The sequence below is a fragment of the Somniosus microcephalus genome, unplaced genomic scaffold, assembly GCF_052327205.1.
Source record: "Somniosus microcephalus isolate GS21.2 unplaced genomic scaffold, FLI_Smic_1.0 unresolved_chr1, whole genome shotgun sequence".
Lineage (NCBI taxonomy): Eukaryota > Metazoa > Chordata > Chondrichthyes > Squaliformes > Somniosidae > Somniosus > Somniosus microcephalus.
The window spans coordinates 9,062,470-9,075,946 of record NW_028225179.1 but is presented as its reverse complement, the minus strand read 5'-3'; the positions used below and the strand labels follow the sequence as shown (position 1 = coordinate 9,075,946).

Below are 13,477 nucleotides of genomic sequence, written 5' to 3'. Positions count from 1 at the left end.
AGCAGCTTCACTTGATGAACCCTCATTATTTGCCAGTATTCCGCCTCAATGTCAACCGATAATAACGAAATCGCGGCGCTTTAATCAGGAAGACCAATCTTTTATTGCGGCTGAAATCTCTCGACTTCTAGCAGAGGATATCATTGAACCATGTTCGTCGCCCTGGCGGGCTCAAGTCGTCATTGTCAAGAACCCTCTAAAACCTCACAAACAGCGACTATGCATCGATTATTCGCAAACCATCAATCAATATACCGACTTGGACGCCTACCCATTGCCACGCATTGATGATATGGTTAATAAACTGGCCGAATACAAAGTGTTCTCAACTTACGATTTAAAAAGTGCCTATCATCAGTTACCCTTGAAGGTCTCAGATAAGCAGTACACAGCCTTTGAGGCTAATGGACGGCTGTACCAATTTCGTCGCCTCCCATTCGGGGTTACTAATGGAGTGGCTGTCTTTCAACGGGCAATGGATGGCCTGGTTAAGCAGGAAAACCTAAGGGACACTTTTCCCTATCTTGATAACATTACCATTGCAGGTCACGATGAACAGGAACACGACTCCAACCTCCAAAAATTTCGGGATGCCCTCCATCGCCGTAATTTGACCCTGAATGAATCCAAATCTGTTGAGTCGCAACCGACCATCAACATCCTTGGCTACTGCGTAGGCAATGGTATCATTAAGCCAGACCCAGAAAGACTTCGCCCGCTCCAAGAGCTCCCGTCACCTAAAAATCCGGCTTCTTTACGTCGGGCTCTCGGTCTGTTTGCATACTACGCTAAATGGATTCCTCATTTTTCGGACAAAATCCAACCCTTGCTGCATGCTAGATCATTTCCACTGGGAACAGCGGCTGTTGCAGCCTTTAACCTTCTCAAAAAAACAGTTGGAGAAAGCGGCTCTTCACTCCATTGATGAGAATCTCCCTTTCGTGGTTGAATGTGATGCCTCGGAGGTGGCGATCTCGGCTACTCTGAATCAGGAAGGTCGTCCTGTAGCATTTATGTCCAGGACCTTACAAGGTGCCGAGCTACATTATCCTCCGGTTGAGAAAGAAGCCACAGCCATCATAGAGGCAGTACGGAAGTGGAACCATTTTCTAGCTCGCCAGCACTTTACATTGATCACGGACCAACGATCAGTCGCCTTCATGCTCGATAATCGAAAACGAACCAAAATTAAGAATAATAAAATACAACTTTGGAGGATGGAACTGGCCTCTTTTGGTTATACCATTCTCTATCGGCCTGGCAAGGAGAATGTGGCCCCGGACACCCTCACACGGGCATTCTGCTCCACTATGTCATCCTCCACCCTCATGGATGTCCACAATGGTTTGTGCCATCCTGGCGTTACGCGCATGCTACATTTCATACGATCACGGAATCTCCCTTTTTCCACTGGAGATGTAAAGAAAATATGCTCAGAATGCCGGCTTTGTGCGGAATTAAAACCTCAGTTCTTCCGCCCCTCAGATGGTATACTCATACATGCAACCCAACCGATGCAACGACTTAGCATCGATTTTAAGGGCCCAGTGCCCTCTTCAACTCGGAACACATATTTGCTCACCATGATCGACGAATATTCACGTTTTCCGTTTGCCTTCCCCTGCTCCAATATGCTGGCGTCCACAGTAATCTGCTGCCTTGAGCAGGTATTTTCTCTCTGTGGCATGCCGGCTTATATTCACTCAGATCGGGGTCCATCCTTTATGTCGAGGGAACTCAAGGACTACCTCTCAGAACGGGGAATTGCTACAAGCAAAACAACACCATACCATCCCATCGGAAATGGGCAGGTAGAGAGGTATAACGGTATCATCTGGAATTCCGTACGTCTCGCTTTAAGATCTCGGGGCCTACCAGACCAGCAATGGGAAACAGTGCTTCCGGATGCATTGCACTCTATACGGTCCCTGCTTTCTACAGCCACAAATACTACACCTCATGAGCGGTTCTTTGGATTCCAGCGTCGCTCATCTCATGGGACATCACTCCCGTCATGGCTAACTACTCCTGGACCTGTATTACTCCGAAGATACGTTCGGACGTCTAAAAATGACCCTCTTGTAGACGAGGTCGAACTAACCGATGCCAACCCCACCTATGCAAACATACGATATTCCGACGGCCGAGAATCTACCGTATCATTACGGGATCTGGCTCCCTGCCCACCAGGACCTAGTGGGACATCGGGTGATGGCATTTCACCAGGAAACTCTTGGGACCTATCGGGTACCCCTCTCCAGGATCCTGATCGGACACCAACTAGCTTGGTGCCGGTAGAACCCCGTGCTCAAGGTTGCGACCCTCCCAGTACCACGCATGAAAGTACTGGTCCGCCACAGACCAGCTCTGCACCTCCCTCTGAACAGAGGCAGTCTGACTTTGAACCTATTGGGGCTCGTACTCGAAGCCATGATCTCCCCGACCCTTCACAGGGCAATCCAGGCCACACGGACTCTGGCCAATGGCCAACCGCATGTAAGCGGACCAGCGACCCTCTACGACGGGAATCCAAACGGGTGCGACTCTTCCTTGTTCGGCGGCTGCGGACCAAAAGGTAGACCACAGCCTCCTAAACCTGCAGGAGGGAAGAATGTGATAAAAAATAATAACTTCCGGGAAGTTATGTCATCACTTCCTGTGAACTGTGAACTGTGAACTATGAACTGTGTACATACCTCACTTCCTGTCATGTGTCACTTCCTGCTGGACTGGTATAAATACTGGTCTGTTCAGTATTGTAAGAGGCTTCTACCAGAGGCATGGTAAAGACCTCTCTTGTGTATAGTGTGTTTATAAGTTACTTAAAGCTTACTTTAAAGTTACTTGATGGTAAGCCTCCTTTTTCTTACATCAGAGGAGTTGCGGTGAGGGGGGTTGGAGAGTAGGGGTGAAAGAGGAGTTGGGGTGAGGGGGGTTGGAGAGCAGGGGTGAAAGAGGAGTTGGGGTGATGGGGGTTGGAGAGTAGGGGTGAAAGAGGAGTTGGGGTGAGGGGGGTTGGAGAGTAGGGGTGAAAGAGGAGTTGGGGTGAGGGGGTTGAAGAGTAGGGGTGAAAGAGGAGTTGGGGTGAGGGGGGTTGGAGAGTAGGGGTGAAAGAGGAGTTGGGGTGAGGGGGTTGAAGAGTAGGGGAGAAAGAGGAGTTGGGGTGAGGGGGGTTGGAGAGTTGGGGTGAGGAGGGTTGGAGAGTTGGGGTGAGGGGGGTTGGAGAGTAGGGGTGAAAGAGGAGTTGGGGTGAGGGGTGTTGGAGAGTAGGGGTGAAAGAGGAGTTGGGGTGAGGAGGGTTGGAGAGTAGGGGTGAAAGAGGAGTTGGGGTGAGGGGTGTTGGAGAGTAGGGGTGAAAGAGGAGTTGGGGTGATGGGGGTTGGAGAGTAGGGGTGAAAGAGGAGTTGGGGTGAGGGGGGTTGGAGAGTAGGGGGTGAAAGAGGAGTTGGGGTGAGGGGGGTTGGAGAGTAGGGGTGAAAGAGGAGTTCGTGTGAGGGGGGTTGGAGAGTAGGGGTGAAAGAGGAGTTGGGGTGAGGGGGGTTGGAGAGTCGGGGTGAAAGAGGAGTTGGGGTGAGGGGGTTGGAGAGTAGGGGTAAAAGAGGAGTTGGGGTGAGGGGGGATGGAGAGTAGGGGTGAAAGAGGAGTTGGGGTGAGGGGGTTGGAGAGTAGGGGTGAAAGAGGAGTTGGCGTGAGGGGGGTTGGAGAGTTGGGGTGAAAGAGGAGTTGGGGTGAGGGGGGTTGTAGAGTAGGGGTGAAAGAGGAGTTGGGGTGAGGGGGGTTGTAGAGTGGGGGTGAAAGAGGAGTTGGGGTGAGGGGGGATGGAGAGTAGGGCTGAAAGAGGAGTTGGCGTGAGGGGGGTTGGAGAGTTGGGGTGAAAGAGGAGTTGGGGTGAGGGGGGTTGTAGAGTAGGGGTGAAAGAGGAGTTGGGGTGATGGGGGTTGGAGAGTAGGGGTGAAAGAGGAGTTGGGGTGAGGGGGGATGGAGAGTAGGGCTGAAAGAGGGTAAAGCTCCCTCTACACTGTCCCATCAAACACTCCCAGGGCAGGTACAGCACGGGTTAGATACAGAGTAAAGCTCCCTCTACACTGTCCCATCAAACACTCCCAGGGCAGGTACAGCACGGGTTAGATACAGAGTAAAGCTCCCTCTACACTGTCCCATCAAACACTCCCAGGGCAGGTACAGCAAGGGTTAGATACAGAGTAAAGCTCCCTCTACACTGTCCCATCAAACACTCCTAGGGCAGGTACAGCAAGGGTTAGATACAGAGTAAAGCTCCCTCTACACTGTCCCATCAAACACTCCTAGGGCAGGTACAGCAAGGGTTAGATACAGAGTAAAGCTCCCTCTACACTGTCCCCATCAAACACTCCCAGGGCAGGTACAGCACAGGTTAGACACAGAGTAAAGCTTCCTCTACACTGTCCCATCAAACACTCCCAGGGCAGGTACAGCACGGGTTAGACACAGAGTAAAGCTCCCTCTATAATGTCCCGTGAAACACTCCCAGGGCAAGTACAGCATGGGTTACATACAGAGTAAAGCTCCCTCTACACTGTCCCATCAAACACTCCCAGGGTAGGTACAGCACGGGTTAGATACAGAGTAAAGCTCCCTCTACACTGTCCCATTAAAACACTCCCAGGGCAGGTACAGCATGGATTAGATACAGAGTAAAGCTCCCTCTACACTGTCCCATCAAACACTCCCGGGGCAGGTACAGCATGGGTTAGGTACATAGTAAAGCTCCCTCTACACTGTCCCATCAAACACCCCCAGGGCAGGTACAGCACGGGTTACATACAGAGTAAAGCTCCCTCTACACTGTCCCATCACACACTCCCGGGGCAGGTACAGCATCGGTTAGATACAGAGTAAAGCTCCCTCTACACTGTCCCATCACATACTCCCAGGGCAGGTACAGCACAGGCTAGATACAGAGTAAAGCTCACTTTACACTGTCCCATCACACACTCCCAGGGCAGGTACAGCACAGGTTAGATACAGAGTAAAGCTCCCTCTACACTGTCCCATCACACACTCCCAGGGCAGGTACAGCACAGGTTAGATACAGAGTAAAGCTCCCTCTACACTGTCCCATCACACACTCCCAGGGCAGGTACAGCACAGGTTAGATACAGAGTAAAGCTCCCTCTACACTGTCCCATCACTTACTCCCAGGGCAGGTACAGCATGGGTTAGATACAGAGTAAAGCTCACTTTACACTGTCCCATGAAACATTCCCAGGGCAGGTACAGCACGGGTTAGATACAGAGTAAAGCACCCTCTATAATGTCCCGTGAAACACTCCCAGGGCATGTACAGCATGGGTTGGATACAGAGTAAATCTCTCTCTGCACTGTCCCATCAAACACTCCCAGGACTGGTACAGCATAGGTTAAATACAGAGTAGAGCTCCCTCTACACTGTCCCATCAAACACTCCCAGGGTAGGTACAGCACGGGTTAGATACAGAGTAAAGCTCCCTCTACACTGTCCCATTAAAACACTCCCAGGGCAGGTGCAGCACAGGTTAGATAGAGAGTAAAGCTCCCTCTACACTGTCCCATCAAACACTCCCAGGGAGAGAGAGAGAGTGAAGTTGAGAGTTCGAGTGGACCAGGGACAGTCTGTTAAACTCTCTGGGCTAGAAATTCAGTAGGCTTTGCGCCCAGTTTTCGCCCAAAGAGGGCTTTTGCGCCACTTGCTGAGCTTTCGCCGATATTCAGCGCTGCGGTAATGGCGGCGTTAGCCAGTAGCGCTGCGCCACCACCGATGACGTCATTGGTGTGCGCAGTGCCCCGCTACCGGCCCGACCGCCATATTTAGTTGCGGCCGCCTCTTCCGCAGCGGCCGCAAACAGCAATCAGAAAACGGGGCCGTCCTGTAGCGTTAGTGGGGCGAGTTAAGGCGGAGGTGCGGTCGGCCGCTTTTTCGGCGGCTGCCTGCCCGCACCCCCCCCCCCCCCCCGCGGCATTGCCGGCTGTTTTCCGGGAGCCCGGCACATCTCCGTGGTGCCGGGCTCATTTGCCGGCACTAGCGAGCGGCGATGTCGCTGTTGCAGGCACCTCCCCCTTAAGAGAGGGAGGAAGGCCTGCAGTACCGCAGCCTGCCGCTCCACAGCGGGTGGCGCTGCGGCACCTAGCGCGCCGATATTCAGTTTCAGTGCCCCAAGCGGGGGCGCCGAAACCCTTGAATAGTGGTCGCCTTCGAGTTGGGGCGCTGAAACTGAATTTCCGGGGGGCGCAAGTGGCTTCGCGCGCAGCGGTACTTTCTGGGCGCCAGCGAGCTGGCCGCCCCAAACTGAATTTCTAGGCCTCTGTTTGCTGGGACCAGTTGTCCTTTGATTAAAAATGGCCTCCTGTCGCCCAGTGACACAAACAGCCCATTAAACTCCACCAATGGCCTTTGGTCTGGTGAGCTCTCCCTTTGTGAAACATCGGCTGTTGTTAAAGCTTTTCATTCTGACATGCTCACACTGAGAAATGAGCTGCAGAATTGCCAACACCGTCAGCTTTCAGAAGACATTTCCCTTTGGAGATCGGATTGTTCATTGAGTTTGATTAAACTGATGTTAAAGTAACATGGCTGCTTTGCCCCGTGACAATAACAGATTATCAGAATATTTCCCATAGGTTAAAATCCAATGTTACAGGGGCTCACTGCCCTGGAGGGTTGAAGTGGACCCTGTGATATAATAAAATTTTCTGTCCTGTCAGACTTGGACATCTTGTAGATCCATCATTTACCAAGTTGTGGGATCTCAGTTCTCAGATGGATTCCACTCAGTTTGTAACAAGTCCTCAATCAGCTCGTCGTATTGTCGAGATATCAAGGACCCGACACACTGCGTTTGTGTGAAACAAAGCTCGGTTATTTGACATTGATACAGATTAAACTTCAGCCCAGTTATAGGGGTTACTAACATCAGCTGAAACAAACCCCAACTGTCAGAATGAACATGGTTCAGTCCTGGATGTGATTAACAGCAGCAATAACAGCAGAATCCAAACCTGCAGTCACTTGTGAACTCGCTGGTGTCTCAGCAGGTGGGATGACCGAGTGAATCCCTTCCCACACACGGAGCAGGTGAACGGCCTCTCCCCAGTGTGAACTCGCTGGTGTCTCAGCAGGTTGGATGATAGACTGAATCCCTCCCCACACATGGAGCAGGTGAACGGCCTCTCCCCAATGGATGTGTTGGTGTGGCAGCAGGTTGGACGATAGACTGAATCCCTTCCTACACATGTAGCAGGTGAACGGCCTCTCCCCAGTGTGGGTGTGTTGGTGTGTCAGCAGGTTGGATGATAGGCTGAATCCCTTCCCACACAAGGAGCAGGTGAACGGCCTCTCCCCAGTGTGGGTGTGTTGGTGTGTCAGCAGGTTGGACGATAGACTGAATCCCTTCCCACACACGGAGCAGGTGAACTGCTTCTCCCCAGTGTGAACTCGCTGGTGTGTCCGCAGACACTTTGCACTTTCAAGAAGTCAAACAGGCGTTTCACTGCAGACAGGTCGCCATGGCAACACTGATAGGACATTCCACTGAATCGACTGGTTGGAAACTGTAATCAGATCAGGAGAAACAACAGAGTTTGCCGTTATTAACCACAATATAAGCTTAAACCAGAGTGAGTAATACATTAAATTATAATGTGTGATGAAAGGTTCTGACGGAAGGTCTGTGACCTGAACCGTTAATTCTGTTTCTCTCTCCACAGATGCTGTCTGACCTGCTGAGGATTTCCAGCATTTTCTCTCTTTATTTCAGATTTCCAGCAGCCACAGTATTTTGCTTTTGTAATTGGATGGATCTTTCAGAGAGCTGCACAGGCACGATGGGCCGAATGGCCCCCTTCTGTGCTGTACCATTCTAGGATTCTGTGAAGTGTCGGTTAATGCAATTTAAGAAGCATCAAAGGGTTTGTGTCAGAATTTAACTGAGTATCGAGCCAACATGTCCAGGTTATGTAAACTGGGGCTGTTCACACTGGAAAGAGAAGGTCGAGAGGTGATAGGATTGCTGTTTTTAGGATTCTAAAGGGACTGGATAATGTAGAGCATGACAAGTTATTTCACCCTGTCCAGAACAGTAGAACCAGGGGACACGGCCTGCGCTTGAAGGGGGTAAATTCAAATCCAATCTGTGGAAACAATATTTCAGTGAGTGAGTGGTCAATCTATGGGACAGGCTCCCTAGGGAGACAGTGGAAGCAGTTAGTGTTGATTCATTCAAATGTAAATTGGACCGATTTCATTCATAGAATAAGATTTTGGGGACACAGTGTGTGAGTAATTTGAGACATGACATGTGGTCAGTGTAGAATGCTTGGGAGGAAGAGGTGTCTTTGGTCCGATGGCTCCGAAAGCTCTCCACCACTGGGGTTTTCCTCACCTCATGTCTGGGTCTGTTGTAGACTCATTGATAGAGATTGATCGCTGTGATTAGTCAACAACTCCATTATTGTTGTACCATGGGACTCCCAGGATGGTAGAAGGTCAATTAGATCAGAACCGAAATAATCCAGAGTAAGAAAGGAGAAACGGCCCAAAAATGGAGCAGTCAGTAACAGGACATCAATGAATCGTCTCTTATCATGGAGGCAGCACAGACTCAACACAAAGTGTGTTTGAAACAAAGCTGATTTATTTGACATTTATCCAGAATATTAATCTCCAGCCCAGTTATAGGATTATAAACATCAGCAGAAACAAACCCCAATTGTCAGAATCATCATGGTTCAGTCCTGGGTGTGATTAACAGCAGCAATAACAGCAGAATCCAACCTCTGCAGTCGGTCGTGAACTTGCTGGTGTCTCAGTAAGGAGGATGACTGAGTGAATCCCTTCCCACACACGGAGCAGGTGAACGGCCTCTCCCCGGTGTGAACTCGCTGGTGTGTCAGCAGGTTGGATGAATCAGTGAATCCCTTCCCGCAGATGGAGCAGGTGAATGGCCACTCCCCAGTGTGAACAGGTTGGTGTGCCAGCAGGTTGTAGGAATCCGTGAATCCCTTCCCACACGTGGAGCAGGTGAACCGCCTCTCTCCAGTGTGAACTCGCTGGTGTGTCAGCAGGTAGGATGAATCAGTAAATCTTTTCCCACATACGGAGCAGGTGAATGGCCTCTCCCCAGCGTGAGTGCGTTGGTGTTTCAGCAGACCACTTGTGCTTTTAAAGCTCTTCTCACAGTCAGAACATTCAAAAGGTCTCTCATCAGTGTGAACATGTCGGTGTTCGGTGAGGTGGGATGACTGAGTGAATCCCTTCCCACACACAGAGCAGGTGAACGGTCTCTCCCTGGTGTGAACTCGCTGGTGTGTCAGAAGGTCGGATAAATCAGTGAATCCCTTCCCGCACTCAGTGCACATGAATGGCCTCTCCCCAGTGTGAAATCGCTGGTGTCTCAACTGGTGGGATGATCGGGTGAATCCCTTCCCACACACGGAGCAGATGAATGGCCTCTCCCCAGTGTGAGTGCGTTGGTGTTTCAGCAGGTGCTGTTTGCTTTTAAAGCTCTTCTCACAGTCAGAACATTGAAACGGTCTCTTATCAGAGTGAACAAGTTGGTGTGTCAGAAGGTGGGACGAACAAGTGAATCCCTTCCCACACATGGAGCAAGTGAATGGCCTCTCCCCAGTGTGGGTGCGTCGGTGTATCAATAAATTCTTTTTACTTTTAAAGCACTTCTCACAGTCAGAACAATTAAAAGGTTTGTTATCAGAGTGAACAAGTTGATGTGTCAGAAGGTGGGATGACTGAGTGAATCCCTTCCCACACATGGAGCAGATGAATGGCCTCTCCCCAGTGTGAACTCGTTGGTGTGTCAACAGATCCTTTGTGCTTTTAAAGCTCTTCTCACAGTCAGAACATTTAAAAGGTCTCTTATCAGTGTGAACTCGCTGGTGTGTCACGAGGGTTGATAAAGCAGTAAATCCCTTCCCACATTCAATGCAGGTGAACGGTCGCTCTCCAGTATGAACTCTCTAGTGTGTATAGAGGCTGGATGACTGAGTGAATCCCTTCCCACACACGGTACAGGTAAACGGCCTCTCCCCAGTGTGACTGCATCAATGAGTTTCCAGCTCAGATGGGTAATTGAATCCCATCCCACAGTCCCCACATTTCCACGGTTTCTCCATGGTGCGGGTGTCCTTGTGTGTCTCCAGGTTGGACAATCAGTTGAAGCCTCGTCCACACACAACACGTGTACGGTTTCTCCCCGCTGTGAATGGGGTGATATTTTTCAGGCTGTGTAACTGGTTAAAGCTCTTTCCACAGTCAGTGCACTGGAACACTCTCACTCAGGTGTGTGTGTCTCGGTGCCTTTCCAGTCACACTGATGTTTGAAATCTTTTCCCACAGGCAGAACAAACATTTCTCCTTCCACATTCAGAGGCCGATGATATTCAGGTCCTGATGAATGGAGTGACTCTGTCAGATCTTGATGTGATGTTTGGTTTGAGTTTGCGGTGTGTAAATGCTGCCCTTCTCACAGCCTGTAAAAGGAGTTTACAAAAGCCATCACTGTGAGTCCAGGATAGAAATTGACAAGATTCTCTCCTCCTGGTTCCTGGCCAAGGGGGCCGCGCATGTGCCCTGCTGCCCCTGAGCCTCCCAAGATGGTGGCCGTTAACCCGGGCCTGTCACCGGGAGAAAGCCCCGCAGCTGCCGCCCCGCTCGGGGCAAACGCCCGGCCCGGTAGCTCTTGTTCAGGGCATGAGGCCCACCCCGGGTGTTTATAAAGCCTCCCCGCCGGTTCTATTGCCCCCCTGCGCTCCACCGCCTCCTCCCTGCTCCGGAATCTTCTCTCCGCCTTCCGTCTCCATCACCCGACTGGTGGCACTGACTGCGCACGCGTGGGACCCGCCCCGCAAAGAGCCCTCCCTGCGCCTGCGCACACCGACCCTGCAGCTTTGATAGGGCCTATTCTAGTGCGCGGAGTGTTCTGGGTAATACTAGCTGCCATTTTAGTCAAAGAATGTGGAGGAAAAGTGAGTGGAATAGCTGAGGTCAGAGATACCTTTGGAGGAGGGAATAGGAAGATGATGAGCGGTGTGGCACAGAGCTGGACAATCTGCTAAACGGAGTGGCTTGCTAAACAGAGTGGTAAGGGGAATTTGTGAGAATGGGAATTGGATGCTGAGGGGGAAGAGGGTGCTCTGTAATTTAAACCAAGGAGCAACAGTAAATAATAAATAATCGCACCGGAGGACACAGAAAAAGTGATGTTATAATCAACACACAGCAGAGCAAATTAACATGAGTATATCGGTAAGAATATCGATATCCCTTTGTGTGTTTAGTCTCTTTAGTGTTTAGTGTTAAGCTTGCCTTAGTAAGGATTTATTAGTGCAAGTAAATGTAAGTCAAAGGAAAACGAGGTAAGTGATTAAATTCTAACTGCTTTTAAAGATGCTCATAACTGATAAATAGCAAAGTAATTAATCAGAGTTCAAGAAGTAAACTGCAGATAACAAAAAATAAATTCATTCATTCATTAATAAAGACCAGGCAGTGTGTGGGGATTGTAGTATGTGGGAGTTTGTGAACAACCAGACTGTTCCAGACGGCCACATCTGCAACAAATGTCTCTGTCTCAGAGTCGGTGAGCTGGAGTCCGAGCTAGAGACACTCCGACATATAAGGGAGGAGCAGGAAATACTGGATAATTTACTCGAGTACAGTCACACACCAGAAGAAAGCACAGGTACAGGAAGGGGAGAGTGTGACTGTCAGTCAGCCGGTAAGGGGAATGTAGGAGAACTAGTGAAGGAAGTCCAGCAGACACTGCTCCTGTCCAACAGGTACAAAGTACTCAATACCTGTGAGGATAAGGAGAAAGACTGGGAAGGACAGCTAGAATGCTGCCCAAGGCATCATGGAACAGGAGGCTGTCAAGGGGTGGAGGCGCAGAGTGGAAAAATTGTCGTATAGGGGATTCTATAATTAGAAGGATAGATAGTAGTCTTTAGAGTCAGGATTGAGAGTCCCGGAGGGTGTATTGCTTTTCTGTTGTCAGGGTAAGGGATATCTTAAAATGGCTGGAAATGAATCTGGACACCAAATCCAGGGACTACTTACATTGTGACACCAAATCCAGGGACCCACGTTAAAATAATTCACGCATAGGCATCTCCCACCCTTTAAAATGAAGTTCGGGACCTGGAACGTCAGGACCCTCATGGACAACCCCAACAGTGACAGACTGGAACATTGCCCGGGAGCTCAGACGTTTCAACATTGACATCGCCGCCCTAAGTTAGACCCGGCGGGCAGGGGAAGGCCAACTCAAGGAGCAAGTTGGTGGCTACACCTTCTGGAAAGGCAAACCTGAAGAAGAATGCCGCCTCCATGGGGTAGGCTTCGCCATAAAAAATGAACTAGTTGGGCATCTCAGAGACTCTCCTAGCGGTATAAACGTGCGCCTCATGACTCTTCAGCTCACCCTAGCCCGGAACCAGTGTGCTATGGTCATCAGTGCATATGCCCCAACATTCGAAGCCCCAGACGAGACCAAAGAGGAATTCTATTCCAGCCTCGAAAAATCCCTGACCTGAGTCCCAATGGGCGACAAGCTGATCCTCCTTGGCGACTTTAACATCAGAGTTGGAAAGGACACAGACCTCTGGGGAGATGTGATCAGCAGAGAGGGGGTAGGGAAAGCCAACTCCAACGGTACCCTCCTCCTGTCAAAATGCTTAGAACATGGCCTTGTCATAACCAACACCTTGTTGTCAGAGAGACAAGTACAAGGCTTCATGGCAGCACCCTCGCTCCAAGCACTGGCATCTGCTGGAGTATTTCATTTTCCGAGCGAGGGACTGCAAGGACATCCGCATTACCCGCACCATGACAGGAGCTGGCGACTGCTGGACAGACCACCGCCTAATCCGCTCTGTCATCTCCATCAATGTAGCCTCAAAACAGCGGCGGCAACAGAAACAATGCCACAGGAAAATTAACGCTGGTGCACTCAAAGACCCCACTAAGAAAGCCCTATTCAGCCTGTGCCTCACAAACACCTGACGACTCCCAGTGATGCAGAGACACAGAGTGTCCACAGCGCCTGGTCTGCACTCAAGGCCTCCATAATCAGCACCTGTGAAGAGACGCTCGGTCACTCGACCAGGAAACACCAAGACTGGTTCAAAGAGAATGACCAGGAGATCCAGGAGCTAATAAGCCACAAGCGCAAGGCATTCCTGATCTGGAAACAGCAACACAACTCGAGAGCAAGAAAGCAGCTCTACAGACGCCTGAAGGCCGAGGTCCAACAGAAAATTCGCGACCTAAAGAACAGATGGTGGGTGGAGAACGTGCAGGAGATCCAGCAGCTAGCCGACAACCATGACGTGCGTGGATTCTTTAGCACAGTCAAGACCATCTACGGCCCAAGCACCCAAGGCCCTACCCCTCTGTGGGCCAAGAATGGAGAGGTACTCATCAAGGACAGAGAGGCAGTCAGTGCCCGCT

General features: G+C 50.6%; 2 protein-coding genes across 3 annotated transcripts in view; both read right to left on the bottom strand.

Moving 5' to 3' along the window:
• Positions 1–13,477, bottom strand: part of LOC147093397 (uncharacterized) — a 91,803-nt gene that overhangs the window by 72,636 nt on the left and 5,690 nt on the right. The gene's annotated exons all lie outside the window — the stretch shown is intronic.
• On the bottom strand, positions 6,947–10,443 carry LOC147093398 (uncharacterized). The gene is made up of 2 exons (XM_085974310.1): positions 8,809–10,443; positions 6,947–7,453 (listed from the first exon to the last, which is right to left on the bottom strand). Exons 1-2 carry the CDS (start codon positions 9,781–9,783, stop codon positions 6,968–6,970), a joined length of 1,461 nt encoding a protein of 486 aa, XP_085830436.1. The 5' UTR covers positions 9,784–10,443; the 3' UTR covers positions 6,947–6,967.